General features: G+C 50.7%; 1 protein-coding gene across 1 annotated transcript in view; it reads left to right on the top strand.

Annotated features, from left to right (window-relative positions):
* The window catches only part of JPH2 (junctophilin 2), a 32,759-nt gene extending 12,331 nt beyond the window's left edge, over positions 1-20,428 (top strand). Inside the window, exons 3-6 of the mRNA XM_065645965.1 lie at positions 11,506-11,624; positions 14,975-15,759; positions 16,801-16,898; positions 17,907-20,428. Of these exons, the coding sequence (XP_065502037.1) occupies positions 11,506-11,624; positions 14,975-15,759; positions 16,801-16,881 (985 nt within the window). The 3' untranslated portion in view covers positions 16,882-16,898; positions 17,907-20,428. The remainder of the gene's footprint in view (positions 1-11,505; positions 11,625-14,974; positions 15,760-16,800; positions 16,899-17,906) is intronic.
* The last annotated feature ends 6,535 nt before the right edge of the window (positions 20,429-26,963 follow it).

The following is a 26,963-nucleotide window of genomic DNA, read 5'->3' on the forward strand; positions in this document are numbered from 1 at the left end:
AAGGTGTGTAACGGCGGCCCTGGTGTTTGCTGGGCACGTGGGTTGGTGCCACATGGGGTGCTCTGCACCCCTGGGTGCTTGGGGAGCAGCGCATGCTCGCCTGTGGGTGAGGAGGATGGTCCCACTGAGAGCAGGGAGATAGAGCATGGAGGTAGTCAGCTTTCGCCCCTTCAGAACAGATTAAAATAAAATAAAAAGCAAGAGGAAGGGCAGGACTGACTATAGGAGGAAACTTTGATTTTTTTTGAAAGCTGTATGCTTCATAGCCAGGCAGCTTGTATAGGGCACTTCCTTCTCATTGGCACTTTTGGTGGTCAAAATGAGTGCAATTACTACAAATCCCGCCTCTGTCCCACTGCAATAGTGTCTGCCATGGTCTGCTGCTGCACGTGGTTGTGCTTCCCAGTGACTTGGACCAAAATCAATGGAGGGACTTGGCTGTGTGTCCTGCAAGGCACGGGTCTGGCCACACTCTGAGATCATTTGACAGGAGTATGTCCTGTAAACAACACCTCAGCTATATCTGCCAGATGTCCCAGGATCAATAGGAAAGCAAGATAATAGAGGCAATAATGGCTGCTGCTTCACCTGTTTGTCTTCAGACGCTGATCCTGAAGCCACTGTGCATCTGGGGTGTTTTATGCCTGGAGAGTACAACTAAAAATGAATACATTTTGGATTTATTTTTTGTTTTGATGTAATATCTATAGAGCTCCTGCAATACTGCTGCTTGGATAGATACTTGTAAGAATTTCTAAACGGCATTCTGAAATGTTAGGCTTTAATTCCTGTTAACGTAGGGTTCACTCATCACGGTGAGCCTGGGCTGTGTTTAGGCACCACAGAGTTGCGGTGAGCACTTGGCATCAGAAATCACACCGGTGCGGCTTCCCCGGCAGTGACGCGTGGGCTGTTGCCTGGTTTTGAAGCCTAAGTTGTTTTTCTGTCCATACCCATGTCTTTGGAGCATGTCTTAGCTCTCCTTTCAAATAACAAGAGTGCTCGACGGCTCCCGTATCACTTTCCAAACCTCCCCTGCCCAGCCGCATTCCCGGCAGCGCTGCTGCTGTCTCCCTGTGCTCAGCATTTCCAGCCTGCGTGGCCAGGCGGCAGCGAGCGGCTCCTTGGGGAATGCGGGTGTACGGTGCAAATGACGTCCCAAAATCGCTGGAGTCAGCAGAGCCTCCTGGCTAAATAAGGGCAGGCAGAGCAGAGCTTTATCAGCATTGCCCGAGCACGACAGCTGAGAGCCGAGGCCCGTGGCAGCCCATGCTGCTGGAGCTCAGCTGCACATTACACCGATAAGATGCTTTATTTGGCATGACTCTGCCCTGGCCAGCCCCCTGACACCCTCGGGGGGTTGTGCCACTGGTGGGGAAGGCGGGCCACCAGAGCGGTGTCTTCCCGATGCAGCTCTCTGGTGAGAGCGGAGCGGGGCTGGTCTGGTGGCCACGGTGGCCTTGACCATCCTGGGGCTGACGGAGCAGCTCGGCTCCCCCAAGGCCAGTTTGCACCTGGGATTTTCAGGTCTGTTGCACCCTCGAACTCAGACTTGGGATTTTGCTCTGAAAGAGTTTTAGGATTTTTTTAAAATATCCTTTGTTTTCTGTTTTCCTCAGCTTTTAGCCAGGGGCACAGGCTTTTCCAGACCTTTAGGGCTGAGGCTGGAGAGCGGGATGCTCACAGCCATTCTGCAAGGATGCGCAGCAGGGGGTCAAGGTGGTCCCTGCTGGTCAGGCTCCCCTCTCGGGAGAGCTGCTGATCCTCCTCTGCTGTCCCAGCTTCACAGTCCCTTTGCTCCAGGACTCAAATTGCTGTGTGATGGATGTGTGTGTAATGAGGAGGCAGGAGATGGGCAGAGTTGTCCTGGCCCTGGCTGGGGTACTGGCTGTGATTCGCCTCCAAGTGGGAGCTGCCAGGGAGAGACATGAGCGATGGGAGCAGCATTTCTGCAGCTGTACGATCAGACACTGAAGATACTACAGCCTCAGGAGGCTAGGTGAGTGCAGGTGAAGGAGGGAAAGGACTGCCCCAGCTTCATTAATCCCCCCAAGACTCCCCGTGGGGTGCAGGGGGAGGCTCACACCAGCCAAGGTGCAGCCAAACCTGGAGGTGGTCGGTCGAGCAGGGGGAGCCGAGGGCAGGTTTTTGTTGGCCGGGTCTTCTGGCTGCCCCACAGCCCCCACAGTGGGAATGAGCATCTCGGTGTTTCCGCAGACAGGGCTTGGAGAGAGCCAGCGCACACATGCACAGGGAGAAAGGAGGGCAGCTGCGTGGCTCCTGCCATAGCTGGGTGCCAGGACACAGTGGTGAGGAGATGCTCCTTGGTCCTGCTCTCCCAGCAAAGACGTTTCTCACAGAGCTCAGTGTGTTTATAAAAAGGATTATCTTGTTAATTCATTCTTGGTTGATAGAAACCCGGTCACTGGCATCTATTTCCACACCAACCGAAGCCCAGGGCTGGGACTCTCCTGCCTTCTGCATGGCACTGGTGACAGCTCCCTCCTTCCCATGAAAACCACCAAATAAAGACCTTTTCCTCTTGCAGCTCCTGAGCAGGCATGACCTCCTCTACATGGCTTATCAGCACAAACTGAAGTCAGTATCCAGGATAACCACCCATGGGGACTGTGAGTGGAGACCTGCCTGGCCTGTGTCACTGTCACCAGGACCACTTCAGCTTGGGTTTCCTTCACAGCTCTTGGAGCAAGAACACTCCTGGCTGCCTCACGCCATGGCGTTGTGTTGTCACTGCGTGTGGTTTGATGACGAGGAATACTTCCACGCGAGCTTCCTCACACCTGGATGAGGAGCTTGGGTACTTTGTGTCATTTGTGTCTTGGAGACAGGGGACAACCAGCCCCTGTCCTGGCGACAGGGCTTGGTTTTTAGAGCTTCATGATCAGGACTGAGCAGGGCTGGCTTGAGCTCGGTTGAGCTGGGGTTTTGTGGTTTTGTTGCCCCAAAACACCAGTCTCCAGCTCTGTAGAAATCCTACCTGTTTTGAAGTGCTGCCTGACCCTCGTCCCACCCCAAAAGGCCCTTGGGCTCACCCCTTCTTCTAGCTCACCCTCATCCTGACTGTGAGAGCCGGGCAGGGAGCAGGCTGCAGGGTTGGGGTCAGCCCCTCTCCATTCCTGGTCCTGTGGGGACAGCGGACCCCAGGGTTAGGGTTCAGCGCCAGGATCAGACACCTGCCCCAGCCACAGGACCCCCACCATGTCTCCCCACGTTGTGCAGGGCTTTGCGAACTCGAGGGGTTTGGTGCCATGACATGAGTGATAGCAGTGATGCCTTCACCCCTTTCTTTCAGCCCTTTCCTGGAATGGCCTCATCTCCAGCCCGGGTTGGCTGCAGCTCCGGCACTGACACATTTTTGGCCCATTGTGCTCGTTACGCTGAAATGTGTTTTCACTCCAGACGAGGGTGCGCACGGCTTTATCTGTTTTCCACTTGCCTCGCATGAATTTCCTTAGGCACTTTCATACCCTATTAGGGTAAGAGGGAGCGTGCACTTTCAGTAGGTCCAAGGAGAAAGCATCTCTTGGGCAGCAGACTGCTTTCTCCAGGGCTTTCTAAGTCTTTGGGTTTGAAGCAAATGGGGCTGTGGCTTGCAGGGATCCTCTCAAGAGGAGCAGAGTCGGGTGGCAGGACATCAGCGCCAGGGGTGGGGAAGTGGAATTAATGGGCTGTTCATTCTGACCTTGTGGGAAATCCTTATCTCAAAAGCTTACAAACACAGAAAGGGGAAAAATGAAGTGTGACTTCAATTTGCAAAAATGGCTGTGGAAAATGGTAGTTTGTCATTCAATTGATCTGCTGCTGCATGGAGCAGGAAGGCTTTGACTCCCGTCCAAATGCTTGAAATCAGCTGGCAGGGAGCTGGGCTTTAAAATCATCTGATTCAGTCAAGCTTTGCTCAGAGGTTATCGTCATTTCAGTGGAATGTGAAATAGGCTAATCTTGAAAAAGATGAAATACTTAAGTAAAATGTCGAATTTAAATATAAAGCCTGAGATACAGAAACCCTCCTTCCTCTTGGAGGAGGAGCAATTTTTTTCAGCTTATCCTGGTGCTGAGCCAGAGCGCTTTGGCTTTCTGAGACAAAGTTTTTGTCATTTTGCTCCTACAAGGCTTGCCGAGCCTTCAGACAGGGCCAGGAGGGACCTGGTGTCCCACTCACCTGGGTGCCCTCCGCAGCCCTAGGTGCAGGTGCAGAGGACATGGGCGCTGCAGCCCTTGCAGCTCCCTCCTCCCTCTCGTTTCTCCTGGACCTCAGATCTGGGAACGTCAACTTGAGAGACCTATGGGCCTGGGAGAAAAATGCTTCTGCCTTAAGTTTTCTTTATTAATTGGGCTTCTCACCAAATTCAGTATTTTGAGAGAACTGTCTCCTTTCATTTTCTAAAAAAAAAAAAAAAAAAAATTTTTTAAATCCTGCTTTTCTTTCTTGATTGGGAAAAATAAATGACAAAACAGATAACGCGGTTCCTTACTCTTTTGGTTTGGATTGCTGAAATCTGAAACACACTGGACTTAGAAGCTGCTAAAACTTTTAATTGTAGAAAAACAACAATCTTATGGAGGAAACACACACTTTCTGACCTATTTTAGTGCTGGTGAGGCTGGCAATCGGGTAAAACCTGCTCAGATTTTGGATACTGCCTGTTTGGCAGAGCTTGGGGCTTGGCAGGAGCTCCTCAGTCAGGGTGGGCTCCCTCAAAACAAATGGCTGCTGTGCCCTGGTGTTTTCTTGGAAGTGGGAATTCATTCCCCTGGGCAGGACAGGGAGCAAGCAGGAGCACCTGGGGGATGAAAGGCTGGAAGATCCTGATCGTGTGTGTGCGCTCTAAAGAAACTTTGATGCACTTATCAGTGGAATAACCTGGTTGCTTTTATCGTGCCATGGTAGCTAATTCAAGGTGTGGTGGAAGCTGGACTAAATCAGTGGTGTTTGTGCCAAGTCCCAAGGCTGTGCTGCTCTGGGAGATGCTGCTCTGGGGTCCACTGGACCCATGCGCAGGGCAGCACGAGGAGTGCAGACCTAAAATCCAAGTGGAGGAGGGAGTCCAGTTGGCAACTACAAATCCCCTCTTTCTTCCTCGAAAGATGTCTCTTTGGATGCTCTCAAGAGCTGTCCCAGCCTGGCTGTGCAGGCAGGATGGGCTCTGGTGGGGTGCGGAGCTGCCTGTCCTGTCTGTCAGCAGCCAGTGCAGTGGCCCCGGGGCCATGGTGCCGGTGGCGCTTTGAGCCGGCAGGCTCTGGCTTGCACCGCTCCACTTACAGCCGTCTCTGGGCAGCTGCCGCTGGCATCCCAGGGCTGCGGAGAACCAGAGAGCAGCTGCGGTCTGTGCCGGTCCCGCCGGCTCGGCACAGCCCATGGGCTCCCATGCAAGCTGGCACGGCCAAGCCCTGATGGCTAGCTGCCCACCCAGCCCAGCTCGGCTCGCGGGGCAATTAGGGTGGCAGAGATTAATTGAGCAAATCTCCCGTACGCAGGGCTGGGGTGCGTAGGTTGTCGTCTTATTGAAGACAGCTGCAGATCTGTCTGCTGTAAGATTAATATCACTTTAACTGTTCTGAGGGGAAGTATCCCTTGGTGAAAGATGCAAGTGGCTCTGAGCTATTTAGAGCTGAGGATAACATTTCGGTATTTTAAAAATTCACCAAGTAATCATAAAGGCTAATGCTTGCTGAGCTCATTAGGTGGCAAGGAGCTCTGCCAGGCCTGTGCTCCTGAAGCACTGCACAGAAAAGGATGCTTTTCCCCTGGTTGAATGGCCTGTTTGTGCCCTCTCTGTGGAAGGAAGGAGATAAGGTCCGATTTATCCAGCTAAGCAGCCTGGGCATGTACAGAGTGCCACCATTTCTGTGTAAGTGCTGGTACCAGGAGTGAACACCCTGGGGCATCTTGTCAGCTGGCTGCAAGGGAAGGGAGGCTGGAGGGCAGAGCCGCTCTGCAAGGTCAGGGTGGCTTCTCTTTTTGTGTTCCTTTTACAGTGGTATGGAGGTGTTTCCTCTAGGAGGCAGTTTATACTGTTTTGTGCTTAATTCACCATTAAGACCATCACCTTGCAAATGCAGAGTCCATAATATAAACCAGCAAAGACTCGCGTTCTCTAGGGATGTCAGGGTCTAAATTGAGTGGGTGTGTGTACACTAGTGATGGAGCAAAAAGAGAAGAAGGAGGGTAAACGGTACAGCTGGCTCTCAGGGCAGGACACCCATGGGCTGGGATATGGGGGGGTTTGAATGTGGGCAGGGAAAGTGGCAGAAGTGATGAACTGAGAAAGGATCTTCAGTCCCATAGGCTGGTTACAGGCAAACGAGGGCAGCAGAGCTGCATTGCTGGGCTCTGCATGCACAGAAAGGCAGAAGGAGAGGCACAAAGGAGATGGGTTGGAACTGAGCAGGGAGAAAACAACGACCCAACTATAGAGGTGACACAAGTCCAAAGACAGTGTGGAAAATGAAGAAGCTGGAAAGGGTCTGTCCTGGTCAGGTCATAGAATTACAGAATGGTTTGGGTTGGAAGGGACCTTTAAAGGTCATCTAGTCCAACCCCCAACACAGGTCTATGTTGGTCAGGTCTGTATGTCCTTGCCCTTCACAATGTGAATGCAGAAGGCACCATGTTGCCGTCAGTAAAAACACTTCTGTAGCTTTCCCTGTATCCCTTTTGAGTGCTGCAAACATTCCTGCCAAGACAAACTGTTATCTTAAGTTTCTTCAGAAGGGCAAAATTATTCCTGCTAGATACTGGAGCTGGAATTTGGCTGAGTGTGCAAAAGCCAGTTTCCAGGAGAGGGGAGTTTAGCAGAAGTCTTCCTTCCTAGAGCTGACTGGTGATTTTTATTTGCTTAACGACCTTTTTTTTTTTTCCTAGTTTATTGAGAATGGCAAGAAAAAGGTGTTCAATTGGTCCTTCCTCAGGGTTTGCTTACTCAGCGGGTTGAGGGAGACCCTGGAGAAGGAAGGACAGTACTGGACAGGTCTGTCTTTTCCTTAATAAGCAAATGTGCAATAGCCTGGGCAGCGAGCTGAGCTCTTCCCCTATTTCTAGCCACAAGGTCATTGCTGCACCTGCAGGTGCCCCAGCCCCGTCTGGTATTTGCAGTATTCTCTGTTAATTCCAGTCTCATTTACAGTCTAATCCAATGTGGATGTGCAAAACCACATAAACTGTCCAAAGAGACGGGCACGCTGGCTTGGCTTTGGGTCTCACCTGTTAGCGCAGTGCTCAGCTGCAGCTCGTGTGTCCGCAGGGGATTTTAGTCGCAGTCGGAGGAATGATCTGGGCAGCGTTCCTGGGAGGTGGCCAGGACCGACAGGAGCAGTGCTCTGTCCCGAATCGTACAAAAACAATTAGAGCATTAGAGCCATGCCAGAGGAGCAAATAAAACAGCAGATGCGTTTAACCCTCCCTTTCCCAACCATCCAGCTGAGGTGTGAAGCCGGTGCCAGCGAGGCCGGGATGGGGGCTGCGGCATTGCCTGCATCCCTCTCCTCGGCTCCATGCGGGGCTGCTGCACCTTGCAAAGAATTCACCGGAGCTATTTTTAACGGCTCTGCCCCGGGGAGATGGCTCAGGGTGAGACTGGGCAGCACTCATCTCGGGCGGTGCTGCCTGGCTTGGGATGGGGAGCACCGGCCGTGGTTTGTAAAGGCCCTTCTTTGTGTTTATTGCCCCCAGTTGGACGTCTTTAATGTTCATGGTTTGTTTTCCAGCACTGCTTCGAAAAGTGGCTTTTGAATTTTGCTGCTGGGTGCCATAAAATCCGTGGGCCTCTGTTTCAGTTTCACCCTGACCTCCTCCATCTCCAGACTTTCTCCTCTGCTTTTTTTTGCAGGGGCTGCCTTCTGCAGAGGGGATGGGAGCTGACAGCATAACTAGCAGTAGATAAAAAAGTGGAGCCCTTATTAAAATGCTGCCTGAAAAGTATCAAATTTATATGCATATAATAAAAGGCCAGCATTTGCCTTTTTGTGAAAGCTGATTTTTTTTTGAGCAGATATTGACTCTGGAAGAAATTTTTCCACTTACAAATTTCATGTGTAAGGTTCAAAGATCACCTTCCTGCCTCCTTTAAACCTCCTGAGCATTTGTGTTTGGGTGTTTTGTTGTTGGTTTTTTTTTCACCGCTGCACGTGGCAGACCCTGGGCCATGGGCTGAGAGAGGCTTTTGTGCTGCCAGTTGCATGTGCTGAGCTCTCCCAGGGCACCTGGTATTTGTCTCCTGCTTTGCAGCTGGGACCACATCTTTCTCTGCGTTGAGCTCCCAGGCTCTGCCAGCCCTGCGGATAAATAATTAATTCAGAAATACTCTAGATGAGTTAGATGTTATTGTTATGGCCAGGCCCCTTCTTCCAGGCTGTGTTTTGTCAGGGTGTTACTAAGCCCTCAGTGCAGGTTTTTGGAGGGCTGTGAGCCAAAGTGCCTTCCCCTCCTGCCCTGGGGATGTACAGCATGGCCAGGGGAGCTGGGGAAGACATATTTAAATCACTGTGCCATGTCTCGGTGAGCCAGATGTTCATCACCTGCCTGCTGCTGGAATAAGTGATCTCAGCGATGGTGGGACCTAGCACAGGGCATCAGCATCCCTGCTGGGGGAGATCAGTGCTCTGCTGGGTGCCACAGCTTCCCTGGGATGCCAGCAGAGCCAACACATGGTGGGATGGAGGTGCCAGATATGAAGCTGCAGCTGTGGTGATCTCAGTCCCCCCAAATCAAGCGCTTCTGAGCGACTTTGCAAGCGGGGGGACAGTAGCAGAGGTCGGGCATGTCCCCCCGAGCGCGGGAGCTGGGCAAAGCTGCTGTGCCCCAGGGCAGCGGAGGATCCCAAAGTCACACCTGGAGCTCAGGAGTTGCCTCCCTAGCCTCGCACCACTCTGTGCCCAGGAGGGCTCATTGTAGAGCCCTGGTAGCCTTGGGGCTATGGTGGCTCGCAGCAATGGCTCAGCCCCCACAGCATCCTCACTGCAGCCTCTGCAACCCAGATTGGGGTCTTCCTGGCATCACCACCTCTTTGCCTGTGGGAATTACAGTACTCAAGCCCCATGCAGCAGCCAGATAGCATCCAGGATCTTCTCTGGAGGAAAGGAAATCTCCGTCAGGCAATGAGTGTAATTGGGAACTGCCTTGTCACCTCTGACACCCCCAGGCTGTTCCCTTGCATTGTCCCCCATTGCGTGGGGACAGCTGAGTATGTGGGAGCCGTCTGCACCCGTTTGAGAACACATTGGCTTGAGCCTGGCTAGATCACTGCTAGCAGAGGGAGCAGACCCTGCATCCAACCCACTTTCAGATGGCTTTTTTGTAAGTCACCTTTAGGAAAGCATCCACCTGCTTGCCAGGAGCTGCCTGTTGCTCCCCAGCTGAGTCCAGCTGGCTGGTTGTCTGGCTGGGAAGTGGCCAGGATAGCCTCTGTCTGGCTCAGTGAGCATCTTAAAGGGGGAATTTTATCTCTGTATGGTGAAACTCATCCTCTGAGAGCAGCAGGACAAAGCCAGGGGTCAGAGCACGTTTTGCCAGGGTGGATGCTCACTTTGCAAGGTCCTTCTTGGGGCTGGCGCCGGGCAGGCTGTGTGTCCCCCACACAGCGCACCCAGCCCGCTCTGATCCCCCAGGCATGGAGAGCGCAGAAACATCCCCCTTGGCCCCTGCCAGATTATAGTGGAATTAATCACACTGATTATATGCTACCAAAAAAGGAGGTGCTTTTTCTGTTCAGAGCTGCCTCAGACCTCCTGCTTGCGAGCAGCAGCTTAAAATTGCTGTTTTCTGCCTCGTCGTCTCTTGTCTCTGGGTTTTTCAGGAGCTGTAATAATTTTGGATAAAAAAGACCAAGAATGACAGCAATCCCAGGCAGCTCAGCCTGCAGAGAGAGCAGGGAGATAACGTGTGAGTGTGGGCAGGGAGGTGAATCATGGCTCCGGCAGAGCGGGACGTCGTCCCAGGGAGAGACAGGCTGAGCCACAGCAGCTCCGCACCCTCTTCTCTATCGCAGGGCCCTGAACAGTGTTTTCGGCTCCCTGTCAAGTCACACTGTTGCCTGTATCGTTTGGGATAAGGCCCTACATTTAATTCTCTCCCTGCAGCTACTAATAATTGTGTGTGTGTGTATATTCTGCCTTCTAAGGGTCTCAGAATAGCATTTCCATCACCTTTTCATTGCACCCATTGAGTATTCAGACTAAAGCTAGTCTTGTCCTTGTGCTGCATCTCAATTTAATGGGAAAGAATTAATCCTGATTTCCTGACTGACAGTCCAAACATTCCAAATTCCTCTGGAAAATTTTCACTGCAGGGATAAGAATGGCATCTTTCCTCATTTCTTGTCCCAAAACATGACTAGAGACCAACCTGCATCTGAAAAGGGTGCCTGGGTGCCATTTAAACAGCTTATCAGATACCGTAAGACCGCATTAAAGGTTGTAATTTGTAGTGAATTGACATTTGAGGGCTGCTAACTGCTTATCTAACTGTCCACACAAAAATATGTGGTTGCATGTGCAGCCAGTGTGTGCTCCGTTATGTGCAGCAAGGGAGATATGGGAAGCCTCAGCAAATATGATAGTGAGAGCATGGGGAAAGCAGCTCTCCATAAGCACTGGGTGCAACAAAGCAGCTGAATATACGGTGCTTTGCCCTCCCTTATTTTTATTGAAGGTGCGATTTTGCTATTTGAAGTCAGCTCCTTCCCAAACTGCAAGCAGCTGGGCTGTAAAGCCAGCCCTGCTTTTAGCGTAAAGATCACACGTCCTCGAGTGCGAGGCATGCAAGGAATACGACAGCCGGCCAGCGAAATAACTCTGATAGCCCCGTAGCCCTGTGGAGCAAGGAGGAGATGTGCTGGGAAGGAACGGTGACGACATGAGGAACCAAGCTGTGAGGGAGGCAATAGCTTTGCCTTTTCTAGCACTGAGGAGAGCAGCTGCCCAGGCTGTGGCGAGTACAGGAGCCCCTTGGATGAGCTGTGCTGTTTTGTTTGCTGGAGAGCTACAGCACAAACTTTGGGGGTAAAACGTGTCTGGTGTGCTGGGCAGGGACACGCTGCCTCTGGCAACGTGCAGCAGCTCAGGGCTGGTGACAGCACAGCGGTGTTCAGCCATCGCGTTGTTGTCCCCTTATGCTCCAAAGGTGTCTGTGGTGGTTCTGCAGGTGTTCCTCTGAGCAAGGTTTTCACAGCAGGAAGCCTGTTTTGCAGCACCTGCCACCTTACTGCAACACATGAACATCCTCGTGTTTGCAAATATACCTGCCTGTTTCCTTGTGTGGCTAAGTGCACCCTTCACCCTCAGCTGTAAGCATCTGTACCCTTAACTTGTTGAAAATCTGGTGTTTTGTCCTTGAGTGTGGGGTTTGGGGGTTGAGTGGGCAGGCTGAGAGTGCTGTGTTATGCCAGATGGGCTGATCTGATTTTGTTGCTGGACAAAGTCTGCTGCTCGAGCTGGGCCGATCTCAGCTTGGCTGCTGCTCACTGTTGTCCCCTCTTCTCTCTGCAGGACAGCTCATGCCAAAGCCAAGGCTGAAGGGTCTGAGCAGGCAGCTCAGGCAGCGAACAGCGAGTCGGGCATAGCTAGGATGATGGCCAGGGAGCTCTCCCCGGACTTCTACCAGCCAGGTAAGACCAGAGGCATTTTCTAAGAGGCGTTTTGCAATTTCCTTGGGGAATCTGTTCAAATGATTCACCCACTTTATAACTCCACACGTTGCTCTCCTGTCTATCCTAAATCCTCTTTTGCACAAGTTCAGCCAGCCCCCTGCCCTGGATGATCTGCTGTCTTCCTTACGCCGCTGTTTTACCTGCTAGAATATGTTACCATAGCCTGAAGGGAAAACTCGCAGTCTCTCGACTTCCCCTGTGTTGCTCCACATGCTGAAGCCCTCTTGGCAGCGGGCAGGGCAGGCAGCGGGCTTGGGTCTGTTTGCAGTGCTCCTGTAGATATATCCCTCATGGCTTTTTCTTGGAACAACTTTGCACGTTGACTTACAGCACATACCCTGTGGGGCCCCACACCACACCAGTGTACAATCAGACTCAGCTGTTTAGGGGTTGTAATACCCTATAAGAAAGTTGCTAATGCAAAATATTACTTCCCTGATTCCCTATTTATTTATTAGCATCACTGCTGATTTTTTTGGCTGGGAAAACACTTGGGAGGTTCCTTCTATGCAACGGAGCACTGAGAATTAGTAGATAGGAAGTGTAATATTCGAAGCAGCATTGTGAATGCCGTTACCTTTCCCTAGACTGAGCTAGCTAGAGATATGTTCTTCCTGGAAAGCTTTCCTTTCCAGAGAGGGAAGGTAATAGAGCAGGAAGCAAGGATCCAAGTTCCACAATTTTTATCCTGCCTTTGTTATATTATACTGCTTTGTTACCTAGAACAAGTGCCCTGCGGCTGCTGAGGCAGGATCACAAGGGACCATCACAGTGGCAAAACTGGGGGAAGAAGCCCAATGTTTGCTCCTGCTCAGCAAAACCTGCTGCCTGCTCTTGCTCTGATTTCGGTGCCTCCAGGTCGCTGGTGCTACACCCCAGCACAGGGCACACAGAAAGGGGAACAGCTCATACCTGGTGCTTGGCCACAGAGGGAGTTATACTGACAGATTTGCCTAAATTCCCTGTACTCCCACCTCGCCGTGCACCTGATAGCTGGGCAGATGCTGTGCTGCAGGCCTGCCCGTTCCTCCCCGCAGCCCAGCGAGGCCTGTTGGACTTGGCTTTGAGAGGAGAAACACCACAATGCCCAGGCATGGGCGTGAGCCAGTGTGTGGCACTTCATTTAACAACAGTTAAATGTCGCTTGATCCTGACATAAGCCCCTCAGCTGCCACTCACTGCTCCACATTCACCCTTTGCATACTGGGTTATTTATAGCTCAGAGGCAAAGGAAACTGGAATTCCTGATGGGATGTTTTTGACATCCAGCTAGATTATTTTTTCCACCCATGGCAATTGAATGAGACAATTGACAGTCGCTGCAAAATACCTGAAGCAGCCTGGCCTCTGCTCCTGGCTCCTCGGGCGCTGAATCCTCTCTCTTCTTTTATGTAGGGCATCACATGTGTCCTGGTCTCTCTCAATTGCCTTGCAAGCTGCTGATGCACATTTTTCTTCTATGATTCTTTCAAATCTCTAAATTCCGTAAGTGCACAACAAGGGGAAATGTCTCTTCTTGCACGGGTGCACTGCCCAGGAACAAACAGGCAAAAGTCCACCCTTGGATTTTGCTGGAAGTCAGAGCTGGTCGCGTAGCCGGGAGAGCCTGGCAGTGTTCGGCAGCTGCGTTTCCCCTTGCTGTCCCTGGATTTGGCACAGGGCAATGCTGCTCAGCAAGCCTCACCTCTCTAACAAGTATTTAGCCATGAGTTTCATTTAGAATATCAACTCTGGTAGCTTAGAGGAGAGGGATGTAAGCCAAAGCCCTTGCTGAAATGTTGTATTGGGAGGTGAAGGTGAGGAGGTGAGGAGGATCGGGGCTGTGCAGTGCCCTCCAGGCAGCTGGGTTTTTCTAGTGTGAATTATTCAGAAGCAGCAGGAGAGAGCAAGGAGCCTGGAGCTGCAGGCAGCCTATTTTGAGGAGTCTGAACAACTGTTGAAATGGCTTCCAAATAATCCACTTGCAGCCAGAAATAAATGGCCCTGAATGGGTCGCCTGCTGATTGACAGCAGTGTGCAGGCAGGGCAGAGCAGCTAAAATCAGTGCCCAATTTCTCCTCGCTGCCCCTTTCATGTAGAGGCATCGCCTACGTGGGCAGGAGGTAGCAGTGCGCAGATCACACCGTTGACTGATGAGAGGGAAAGCAACCAGACCCAATCTGCATTAGTCCTTGGGGTGGAAGAGATGAGGGGAGGAACCGGGAGGTGTCTGGGAACGGTGCAGCTCCAGGGTCTGTGCCATTCAGGAGCACAGAGCAAGCCCTGTACATCTGCACCCCTCAGCACCGCTTGGATTCAGCAGAATGAAGCCAAAGCCACTTTCAAGAGCTGGCACTGTGCTTTCAAATAAGCTGCTTTGTGACCTTGCACTGCCCATAAGGAGCATGTTCTTGTTGTTATTACTTGCAATGTGCATTGCAGTGCTGTGAGGGGACCCCTGTCCCAGTGCACGTCCCAGCGTGCAGAGCACTGTGCAGGGTTGTCATTCCAAAAGGTATTCCCAGTTGTTCGGTGGTGGATTTTGCTCAGCCAGCTGCCCAGCACAATGGGTATCTTTGGCGTCAGGCTCTAGATGACTCCCCCAGACCTTAGCTGGGCTGCGATTTGCTTTTCAGACACGGCCTAGGGTTAACAAGAAATGAAGATTTAATGATAGGTGAATGATGAGGCCAGAAGGAAAGCCAAAGCCCTGAGCCACCTTGTGTGATGGTGCCAGGTGACTCAGTGCAGAGAGGAGGGCTGTGAAACTGCCATCCCTGCACCGTGCATGAGAAATGTGTTTTTCCCATCACGAAGAACAACAGGTAGATCATTTGGGGATATCTGCCTTTCCTGAGGAGATGGAGCACTGCCTGTATCACTTGTGAAGTTGCCACGCTATTAGACACCAAAGAAGCCACATGGAGGTGTTTCCCAGCCATTAAAAAAAAAAAAAGCAAACAAAACTTGGATGGGCCCTGGATCCTCTTTAGCTCCAAGATAACCCATCTGTGTGACTGCAAAAAGCCTGGCTGCAGATTTTCAGTGTTTCTTTGCCCTCATCTGGAGCACCTCATCTGCTCCTTTGGCTCTTCACAGCCAGACCGCATGTGGTGGGGCCCCTGGGGAAATCCCTGCTGGAAGCAGGCTCTGGTTTGGGAGCAGCTCCTCTCCCAGCCCCAGTAGCTCCAGCCCAGACCCTCTTGCGGTTGTCCCCAAACTGTCCGGGGCTGGGGACATGGCTGCCTAAGGTGTGATGGTGGCATGGAGCTGGGCAGCCGTCCCTCCTTACCCTGGGCAGCTCCTCACACCAGCCCCTGTCCCCACAGGTCCCGAGTACCAGAAGCGGAAGCTGCTGCATGAGATCATGGAGAATGCGGAACACGCCATCAACATGGAGGAGGAGGCGCCACAGCCCAAGGGTGCCCCGCCACCCCCCACGCCCCCCGAGAGCCCCCAGCTCCACGAGCAGGACGAGACCCACGGCCGCACCAGCCCGGCCCCCAGCCCCGCCGCCACCCCTCCCGAGCCCAAGCGGGCCAAGGCGGCTCCCCGCCAGGACGGTGCCCTCCGTCCAGGCAGCTGGGCCGAGGCGGGCAGCCGGGCAGGCGGTGGGAGCCCCGCGCCGGCCGAGGGCGAGAGCCGGCCGGCCTCACGGGGCCGCAGCCGTCCCGCCGAGCAGATGGAGATCGGGCCGCTGCAGAGGATGGCGCACGAGCCCGACGCTGAGCACTTCCAGGGCTACCACAGCTACGCCGTCCGGACCTCCCCAGTCTCCCCGGCTGAGGACTATGAGGAGGAGCCGCTCCCCGAGCCTGAGCTGCCCCCCTCCCCTGAGCCCCGGGGGGACCCCCAGCGCCGCGGGGACACCCCCGTCCTGCCGCAGGAGCGGGAGGAGAAGCCGGCGGCCAGGGCGGAGGCCAAGACGGAGCCGCCGCGGTCCAAGGAGCCCAAGCAGCGCCCTAGCCCTGAGCGCAGGGCCGCGGGCCGGGCCAAGCCCAGTGCTGACAAGAAGACTGAGGCCAGGGCGCCAGGGCGGACAGAGCCCAAGGCGGTGGCCAAGAGGAGCCTGGCCACGGTGGCAGCAGCTCAGGAGGTGGAGGAGTGCGAAGAGGTGACGTGAGGATGGCACCCCTGGGAGCCATCTTTGCTTTTATGTTTTGGGGTTTGTTTTTCCCCGGGAAGTCAAAAAGGGCCCAGAGGGTTGCAGAGTCCATGGCCTCGGGGCTGAGCGGGCCCTGAGGGGCACCCAGAGGCTCTTTCCAAGATCCCAAAACCTGCTGGAGGAAGGTCTTGGTTTCACCTCTCCTACCACCTTCCCAGCCCACCCTGCCCTGGTTGGTGTTCATAACCCTGTTATTTTAACCTCCTCTCTGGACCGGGGCAGATATTCTTTCAAACATGTCTCTAGTTCAAAATTTGAGGAAAACATGTGTTTTGCGATACACTATTTACACTTTTCCTTCCTTTCTTTCTCACCCTTTCTCCAGCCAACATGGATCTGGAAATTCAGGGGGGAATGTAGGACAACATAGCTGGGTGGAGTTTCTTTTTTACCTGTTACTCTTGTGCAGTAGGGGCACCTCACGAGCTGATTTCTGAATTCAAATCACTAGCTGATTTCATAGGTTTAAAGTGTAGTTTGCTGTTAGCAAATACAGCTGTAAAACCAGATGTTTTGTTAGCCTGCTGCTTCTCACCTTGCAGCCCTTTGGATACGAATGGTTCTGACATGACTTTAGAAAAGCACAGCTTGGAAATACTTTGGTCTGAAATTAGAGTAATCTGATACGAATGTGTTTGTTCATCTTAAAAATGGCAACTTCACAAATGTGGGCTATGTGGGTGGAGAAGGGGGTTGGAAGGAGCAGCTTGACATGGGCTTTGAGTGCCTGTGGTCAGGGTCTCCTTGAATCTGGTTCAGCCTCAGAAGCAGCCTGGTTTATCCTCCTTAAATGGAGTTTGCAGGTGATAGACAGGAATGGGGGCTGATCAATATTCAACTAGTTTGAAATTCAGGCTGGTTGTTAGGTGCCAGATTTATGTGCGTTGGAAGGGGATGATTCTGGTGCTTCTGAATAGCAGAATCAAGCTGTATCTGTCTCCTCACCTGGAACTGTGGTGTATAATACTCTGTTTGGGGTTTTTCCTTCAGGGACCCAACACAATTGTGATCTGCATGGTCATCTTATTGAACATTGGTCTGGCCATCCTATTTGTGCATTTTTTGACATGATATGCCCCTTGGACAAGGTAAGATGAGCAATAAGATTTTGTCCTCTATTTGTAGACTTCACTGTGGATGGTTTAAGGTTCACTGGCTTTATTGCCAATGCAAATCATTTACTGATGGATGCCCTGGTGATAGAAATGCATGGGCATATATTCAATAGATGCAATTGCCCTGTGTTGAGATTCTGTTACCCCTTGTCTGTTCCAAGAGTGTTCATGGAGTAATTTCAGTGGATAGTTCTCGAGTCCTTTCACACAGTCACTTCTCAAAGTTAAACAATTGAACAGTGTTGATTGGATACAATCCCACAATATAGTTTTGCCTTCCCATTTGGATGGACGTGATTCATGGAGACTCCCAGTGCAAGAATGTGTGATGTTAAATTTGAAATTTGTTTTGTGCAAGAAACACTTTCAATTTGCTGTTCTGTGGCCGCTGCTGCCAGTGACTTGTGCATTGCAATATGTCATGGCATTCAGCCCAGCAAGAGGCAGGAACACAAGCAGAATGTGAAACTGTGAAATTTGCAGCTCTAATTGCACCAGTGCTAGTTCTGCAGCTGTTATTATGTACCTGTGTTACTAAAGGTAAATATGAGCCAAGATGTGTATCTGGCAAAGGTTAAACTGGAGCTCGCTGAGGTTGTCCACTTGAATTGGGATGAGGGTTTGCTTTTGGATTTGGTGGCAATAAAATCTTGTGAGGTTTCTTGTGCCTGTGGGGCTCCTGCACATAGGAAGGCATCATGGGTTTGCACAAGATTTCTGTTGCTTTGGGCTCAGCCATCAAGGCTGAACCTGACCCATGGGCTTCTCATGAACATAATGTGAGAGGCACCTCCCAAGCGCCTTTGAGGGTTTTGGGCTGCCTTCCCGTGGCCTCCTGGAGATAAAAGTACTCCACTGGACGCTGCCTTACTAGTCCTCACTCAGCCTGCACAGGTGAAAGCCTTGCAGACAGCTGCAATTACATCTTGGTCATGTGTTTTTCTCCCCCTTGACTCTCCCATTCATCTGTGTCTGGGACAGGTGTTGCTGCTGATGGAGACCACAGACCTTGGTGGGGATCAAATCTCAGCCACCTAGAAACACCAAAGAGGAGGACTTGAGATCCCAAGGTCGCACGGCAAACATGAACCTTGAATGAAAGTGCCTGAAGATCAGTTCAGTCTCCCCGCTCTCAGGCTGTGGCTGGCCTCTGCAATCTGCCAAGGAAAAGCCAGGGTTTCTGCAATTCAGCCTCCTCTTCTTTGTATAAAACAGCAGTTGCCTTAAATTGTTCTCACCAAAGCCATCAACTGTCCTGCCATGCCAGGGATGAGGGTTTATCTGTAGCTGTAGGAAAACTAGTGAGAAGGTCTCATCCATGCACACTGATGTGTTTTTTAACTCCCTTGGTTGACGCAGTGTCAGAGGTTTCCCAAAGAATATAATCCATGGCATGGAGATGAAGCAATACACAGCAACCAAAACGACTCATGAGAGCCATGCCATGGCTAGGACTGGACAACATCGCCCTCCATGCTCGTAAGTCATCCAAAGGGATGAACAAGAAGTCTTTCCCCGTCGCGTGGAGTCATTTTTCCATGTATGGAGGACTGAGAGGGGGAGCAAGTTGAAATTGGGCTTGTTGAAGTGTAACCGGAGTCCTGCCCGTGCCTACTGATGCGCCACGGACAGGGGCTGCGGGGTGGGGTGCGAGGGGCAGACTGATCTGACACTGTTTGTGCGTGCAGGGGGTGCTGTGGGTGGAGATGGTGCCTGTGTTGGGACCACTCGCTGCCCAAACACTCTCCTGCCACCAGCAATGCTCTGCATAGAAGTGTCCTGCAGCGGGAGACTGGAAATAGGTGTGCTGAATTTGTCCCTTTACCCCTTTTTTTTTTCCCCTCTGAAAATGGTGCAAGTTACAAAGAAAAGGAGGTTTTTACTGAAAAATACCTCCATACGCTTGCGGGTTCCTCCCCTTGGTGTGCTGGGCTGCAGGGGGGCTCCTGTGCTCTTTCGTTGCGACAGTGAGCAGACTTTCCAGCCAGAGGATGCAGGGTGGCTCTCGTGGGAGAAATTGCATTATTCCCGGAAGGAAAAAGGTGCAGAGACCTGAGTGACTCCATTGTATTTGGGTGTTAGGCTCAAAAATGGACAGCAGCCAGACTTTCAGCAGCGGTAGAGTACAGAGGGGCAATTCTAGCTGTTGTTCTTGTGTGCAAGGCTTAGAGGCCTGGGTGATGTGCACCAAATATTCCCAAAGCTGCGACAGAGAGTGAGTGACATTTGGAAGGAGACGTTTCTACTATGATCTGCTCTGATCCTTAGCAGTGTGAGCTTAGAAAGTCGGCACAGATGAAGTTACAATTTAGTGTGAGGCTGAGTGCTTGGATGTGTTTCTTCCTTCTTTTAAGAGCAATATGTATTTTCTATCCCTTTTTGAGATAACCGGAAATGTTACTTATAGTCAGCTGTGCACCTCTGTGTATCCTGAAGTCCCACAGCGCAGGACTGGGTGGGAAAATCTGAGGGACTGGAAAGAATGGGGAAATGAAGGTTAAGGCAAAAACCAGATGCCCAGTCTGCTCCAAAGGTCAGTCTGAAAGGATTTCAGAGATGGGGTGGCAGACAGGCAGGGGTTTACACTGACTGGAGACATAGGGCAAAACCTGCCTAATTTATCTGCTCTAATTATGGCACAAGAGAGTGAGAATAATTCAGTACTTTTCTTTGTGAACCAAGTTTATTTTTTAACCTTATTCAGCTCAGGAACGTTGCCACAGTAGCAAATACATGGTGTTAACTGTGGGAGAAGTGAATGTGATCCCTTTCTAAAAGCCACGTGGCTATACCAGTCCTGAGAAAGCTGTGCAGCATCATCTACACTTCCACAGAGCATAGTTCAGTAGCAATTTGCTTCTTTTTTTTTTTTTTTAAATTTTCATAAGTATAGATGTATTGCAAACGCCAGGCTCTGCTGCTTTTGACGTTTTATCCACGTTTGCTGGCATTCACTTGCCAGCTCTGCAGTTTCAATATGCCAACTGCTTTTATTAACCACCCGGACAATTTCCATTGAGAGACCCAAGGGGCTTTTATTTATCACTAAGCACAAAAATTGATTTTTTTCAACAGTGCTAAGGTAATTCCCCCCCGCCTCAATTTTTTATGCATGTGATATGCACTCAGTAATGTGCTTTCCTCCTAGTAACTGTATGAGAAAAGTAGGTAGATTTGCTTTTATGTGACATATAAATATATCCATATTGCGCTGAGATACGGATATATATACATATATATATATAGCCCCTTAGGGATTTTGTTTTCTTAGATGCAAAATAACAGATTTACCTCAAACTGCATGCTTTCAAAACTGACTAGGATATTGTGTTATACTTTTCAGGTCTTACAAAGATGCAGATACTTTTCACTCTTCACACAAAAATACCTTCATCACAGATTTTGCAAGCTGTTTACTACAATCTGTGTACTACTGTCCAGAGTTTTCTGTCAGTTGTTCTGCTGGATTACGTGCAATAATAAACAGTTATCTGCTCACTGTATCCATGGGGATCTTGGCGGGGCAATGTCCAGGTTTCTTTTTGGGTTGACATGCACATTCCAGTCCCACAGGCGAGCTCATCAACATCTGGTGCAGAATTTGCGTGGTGGCATCTGAATGGTTTTTAGCTTTTCCCTAATATTTATTTAAGAGTCTGCCTTTTTGTTGATAGAGGGGTTCTTTGCAAAAAGAATTGCTTTCATTTACTGCTTCTTGAAACCCTGGTGCCTGATGTTTGAGGACACGTCCAGCTCTCTGAGCAAGCTCTGTGTGTTACCATCGTGCTGGCCTCTGCCAGGGGTTCCACGGGGCCAGGAGCAAAGGCAGCTCGCTGGCCCCTCGCCTGCCTGGCCGATGCAGACGGCCGCTGACAGGTCCCTTCACTGCCTCCTGACCCCAGGGCTGCTGCCAAGTTTCCTCCAAGCTGTGCGTCGCTGCCGGCTCAGCCGGCACCACAGTCTCCTGGGTTTGGAGCACAGCGATTCTTCTCCACCCGTGGCCATCCTCTCACTCAGCTTCTTCAAATGGCCAAAATGAGAGGAAAGGACAGGGAAGTGGCAGCCGAGAGAAGAGTGATTTATAGGGAAGAATGGGAGAGCAGATCCCAGGAGCAGCAGGGCCTGGGGGCCTGAGGAATCCAGAGTAGCCAAAACCTTCAATCCCTTTTCTATTTCTGGAGTGTCTCACATGAGCAAAGCTGGGCTGTGTGGAGGGCCTGGCTGGACGCAGGCTCAGCCCCTGCAGGCAGCAGGGCCTCCCTTGGCTTCTGCAGGACGTGAGGGGTCTTTTGGTAGAACATTTCATGATCTGGTAGAGACTTAAGGAGCTGAGCTTGCTGAAATGATGGCTTTACTCTCCTCTGAGCTTGTTTTGCTTCTGGTATGGGAGGAACCAGCAGCATCTCATTCATCCAGTCTCTGGGAGGAGGCTGGGGACAGCAGGGTAACCGGAGCCCTTTGCACCTCATAAATCTTAGGCTGATGAATGGAGCAGATCTTTGGCCAGTGTGTGGCAGAGGCAGCAGGGAGGGGGGTGGGTCTGCTGCTAAAGCAATGACATATTGCTTCAAAATTATTAATACAGGGAAATGAAAAAATCCTGCGCCTTCCCTGGGGTAGGGGGAACAGTGCTGGGTCTCTGCTTCAGGAGCTGCTGGATTCGGGGTTAACGTCCCCCACACTGCTCCTGGCTGAGCGTCCCTGGGTGCAGGCAGGGAGGTGTCCGATACATGAGAACAGGAGAAAGGCGCTGGCCTGATCCTGTGACAAGGGCAACAGCTTCAGCCTCCACCGGTGGGAGGGAAGGTGCAATCTGAGCCCCGGTGTCCTTTGAGACTGACCTGCCCAGGCGTCCCGGGGACGGCCGTACCAGCCTCCACCATCCTTGCAGGGCATGGAGGCTCGTGGGAGCAACCCCCTCTCTTGGCCTTCATCTTCATGTGAGGGGAAGGGCCAGAGCTGGGGTGCAGGTGACCCAGACAGTGATGCTGGGAAGCCCAGAGGGGTTACTGCTCCTTTCTGGCCCAGCAGCTAGGAACGAGGCTGGCTCCACACCACCGCCTTCCCTCCGCGACCCTTCCTGGATGAAACTGAAGTGATGCCGCAGGAGAATTAATGCGTCGGGGAATACCTGCTGTGAGTGACTCCAGAGAAACAGTTTCTCACGTCTGGCCGTGGCTTAGCCCCCAGTCCTGGCTCTGCAAGTGCTGGCTTTTCCCTCCCGCCTGGCTAAGCCAAGCTTGCACCATGCCCGGCTCTGAACCAGCAGCAAAGTGCTTTGCGGTGGCCACCCGCTCCAGTCCTCTTCTGCCAGAAACACCAGCACTGCATGGCTGGAAAAAGGTTGCTTTTCTTTTGTTTCCCTTGAGTGGAGACCTAAACTGTGCCCACGAGGACAGACAGGATCAGAGAGCATGTGGTGACAATGGGCCCTCGTTGACTGTCTCAAAATCATATGAGCACCAGGACCGCCCCAGGACCTTCTCCTTGAGAGGGGAAGGCTTTTAAAGGCTTCCCAGCTCATGGCTTCACACACTTCCTTTCAGAGGAGCAGCAAGCAGCCACCGTGCACTTGCAGCATTCCCTGTCTCTATAGAAACATCACACTTGGAGCACAATTCACAAGGTGATTATTAAAGAAAATTCAGCAATTACAAAAATCAGATTGTCCTTAATACTTCTGCCCATCACCCGTGGCACAGGGGACTTGTGGCACTGCAGTCACGTTCCCTCCCTTGGGTGATAGCTGGGAAAGTGCCATGGTTTGGGGCACACGCGATGCCAGCGATGCTCTCCCATCGAGGTCTGCATCTAAACCCTGGCAGGGCAGAAACGAGCAGGGCTGGTTAACTGCTAAACTGAGGGTATTTTAGTAAATCAGAGGTCACTCCTGCAGAACTGGCAAGCTTTGATCTGCTGAGCATCATAGTGCGCTCCCCAAAATGGCTGCGTTGGTTTGAAGAGCACTGAGGAGCAATCTCTGAGCCAGCAAGGAGAGGAGGCAGGTCCTGAGGGCAACGCTAGCCAAAGAGCCCCCCGGGGGCCTTGGGACACACAGATTGCAAAATAAACAAATAACTGCTGAGTGATTACATTAATAGTGCTGTAGGACTATCCTCTGGGACTTTATTAGCAGCTCCTTCACTGGGGCCTGCCTGAACTAATGAGTTCAAAGCAGCAGCCAGGGACCAGACCAGGCTCTTCAGAGGGGCTGTGTCTAATTCATTCCCTAATGGCTGGTCCACCCTCTCTTGTGGCTCTGAAAAGTTCAAGCATTTGCTCAACATCCTCTTCGGTGACCTGAGGATTTTTAATTTAAAGGTATCACTATTTCAATTAAAATAATGTGCTCTTTGCAGGACTGTGCCCCAGAGCAAAGGCCAAGCTACTTATCTGCTCTGGTTGCAGGCAGCTGCTGGGTGCCCTCATGGTCTTTTTGTCCATTTTTTAGGGAACTGCTGGTGGCCCCAAAGAGCCACCAGCACAGCCACACTCTCCTCCAGCACAGACTGGCGTAGGTGTCCAATTTGGCCCCTGAAAGCACCTTTTCCACCACCCAAATCTAGAGATGAGGCGAGAAGACAAACTGACTGGGGCTTAAATTGAATGTTTTGAGATGTTATTTATATTTCTGTATTTTGCAGGAGTGAATAGCTCTTGCTGAGGACCTGTGCACTCTATAGAGGCAATTACTCTGTGGCCTCTGTCACCAATACTGCATTGGAACCAGCCAGACTCGAGTAAACATGCTGGACGTGGTGTCTCCTACACCGGAGAACTCTGATTAATAACCTGAGTTTCAGCCAACCCATGGTTCTTCAGGCCCATAAACCTCACTCACCCCTCTCCCGCCAGCCCTTCCCCAAGCCGCTGCCTCCTCTGTCCCCCTCTCTGTACCCCTCCCAAATCCATCCCCTCTCCCCGGAGCTCTGCAGCAGTGCCAGGTCTCCCCTTCTCCTGCCAGGGGACTTGTTTGCTTGTAACTGAAGAAAGCAGATGGCATTTTACCAGGTTAACAAGGACTAGGTTTAGAAATAATGAGTTTTAATTAAGAAACTAACATGTTAGTTCAAATTGAGGAGCGGCTTCAATGTGGTACATTATTTAGGAGTAATAGATTCTCTATTTGGCAGCATATTTATAAACTCACAGCCTACAGTCGTGCTGTTGAGACTAGATAAATGCTGACGGTAAAATACAGATTCAGACTTTACGAACAGGGTGGGTGTTGCAAGGTACAAGGTAATCCAGGCTCAAGCTTGAAGGGGGCTCTTTGATTTCATATAAGGAATTAAAGTTTTTATTCAGACCCTGGAAATCCAGAGGAAGTTACTTGTAATTCCTTTCTGCTGGTGATTTATTTTCTTTCCAGCCTGTCCTCTCAACCAGCATCTCCTTAGCAAGCTGAGTGCTGACCTTCCACCTCCACTTCCACCGAAAACTCTTTCAGCTCCTCCTAACATGTCAGAATACATGCAGGGAGAAGGAGCAGCAACTCATTTCTCATCTACAGAGTGTAATGCTCTGGTGCATTTGCTGAAGATCTCGTGGTGCCGGGGGGATTTATCTGCCAATTACTTCTCAAAAAATAGCAAAGGGTCATGCAGCGCTTGGCAGATAAAGACAGAAAGGGGAGAAGAGAACTGGATTTTAATTGAATCCCAAGTATGTTGAACAAAAATTTCAGAAGCATCAATTAGCTGTTGGCATGGAGCTGAAATTTAATTAAGAGAATAGTTCTTTAAGGATGTCTCTGTCAGGGGTAAAAAACCATAAAGGGAAACAGTGAAGACTAGAAATGTGATGGGGGGAGGCAGAAAATATCCTGCTGGAGATGGTTCAGAGTTAATCTGCCACTTGGGTTTGCAGGGATCAAGGCTGTCTGTCAAACTGCACATCTTTTTTAATTCCTGTGCCGGTTAGACAGGGCATGGAGTGGCTTCAGCGGAAGAAGCTATTGTGTTTTGAGGGGATAACTGATGCATTGGAAGAAGAATCTGTTAGCATAAGAGTCCAGGTCAGCTCTGGGCTATGCAGTCAGTTGTTCCTGTTAGCCTCAACCCAGCCCACATAGGAGCTGATGCATCCAAAGGTAAGAGCTGACACATCCAAACCTCAGCCCTGGATTTCACCACATCGAGGGGACCAGCAGCCACCCCAGGGCTCCCCCTCCTCCTCCTCCGCCTTACCTGTGTGATACTTCAAGGCACCCTGGTCCTTACCACTCTGGTTTGTCTGCAAATGCTTTTATCAATGGTTTGTTCTAAGCTGCTAAGGAAAAATCTGTTCTAAGGGGAAAAAAAATCTGTACTAAAGATTGTTGCAAGCAAATTGATTCATTTCCTAGTTTCTTTTGCGAAGTGGAACAATTTCCTCACATCGTAGCAAAAACACTTCCATTTTCTTCAAGAAGCAAATCCCAAATCTATGTTCAGAACTACCTTAACAACAGAGGAAATTTGTTCCTAAATTCCCAATATACACGAAAGCACAAAAAATTACACTAATCCTTACATTCTAAACACAAACCATTTCAAATAATTGTAAAAAACCCTAATGTTCTCTTTCCTCATCCTACAGTTATTTTCAGGGGCAAAGTAGATAGTTTAATAAGTCACAATATAATAATCATACATGCAAGGCCACCCTACACCAAAATGAAATCAATACCAGATAGTTCCCAACACATCAGTGGGAGGTGAGGTCCTCTTCTGACTCACCCAGGGAAGTGATTTCCCATAGACACAGAACGGTTACTTAACCTCTTATGCTCTTAAAAATACCACACAAATCTTTTTCAAAGCAGATGCAAAATTCTAAAATCATTTAACACTATAGTTTGGTGAAAAACAGTGATGAAGAGTGAGACTGAATTAGCTGTCCAAATAATTTTTTACAGTCATTGCACAGTTACTGGTGTTCGACACTTGTTTTATTTGTCAAGAGCCTTAGAGTTTGGCTCGTGTCATTTTATATTTTACTACTAGTCCAGATAGTCTCCTGCAAGTGTCCTTGGGCTGCTTTCTTGGATGCCTCAGCTTATGAATATCCACTTTACTCATGAGATGATAGCAGCAACGAGTATTGTTAATGCCTTATAGTCAGTATGTCATTTATCACAAAACACTTGATGGACTTTCACAGATTATTTTCAGGAAATAAGAGAATTGCTTTACCTGCCATTGGAACAGAACTGTAGCTGGGATGGAGAGCAATGCTACACCACACTGGGGCTGACAGGACAAGGCTACAGTATCCAGCGGAAGCAAATAGAGGAATTTGGACAGAAAGTGTAAAATCATCCAAAAGAAGCTTAAACCATAATGTTGGAAGAATTACTATTACCTTAGGGAACACTTATAATTAGTTTGTTCATCTTTCTGTAACAAATCCAACTGGTCTGGACTCTGGGCATATGTGCTACCAGCAGTGCAATATTTCCAAAAGTGAGGTTCATGACACCCAGCTTCAGTCATTCCTGATGTAGGAGTCTCCATCTGTGGGGTCATGGCGTGACCCCCCAGCGTATTCCCTGGGTCAGCCCAAGGACCCTGCCGGGACCCAGCCAGCAGGACCCTGGGGTCATTTGCAGACCCCCCGGCACGATGCCGGGGTCAAGCCGGGACCCACCCCCCGGGAACTGCTGGCATGATCCTGGGCTCATGCCAAGTCCCCCACGTGTGATGCCAGGGTCTACACCGGGACCCCACCAGGACTCTGCCGGCATGACCGGGGGTCAAGCCCAGGCCCCCTCCAGCGTGATGCTGGGGTCAACCTGGGGACAGCCCCGGGAACTGCCAGCATGCTGTATTTAACTACAGATTCTTTAAACATGCTAAACAGTGACCTGTGCCTAACACTTCACCTGGCAAGAATAAGCTAGCGTTAAGGAAAAGCAAATTAATTTGCCTCTAAGAGCCTGTTTTGTTAAATGCCCAGGAGATGTATTAAATTAAGCTTGCTGTGATGCCAAAGCAATTTCTGTTGGCACTTTCCCAACACAATGCATACAGCCACACAGCTCCTGCTGCCTGTGTT

Source organism: Caloenas nicobarica, chromosome 15 (genome assembly GCF_036013445.1).
Source record: "Caloenas nicobarica isolate bCalNic1 chromosome 15, bCalNic1.hap1, whole genome shotgun sequence".
In the NCBI taxonomy this organism is placed as follows: Eukaryota; Metazoa; Chordata; class Aves; order Columbiformes; family Columbidae; genus Caloenas; species Caloenas nicobarica.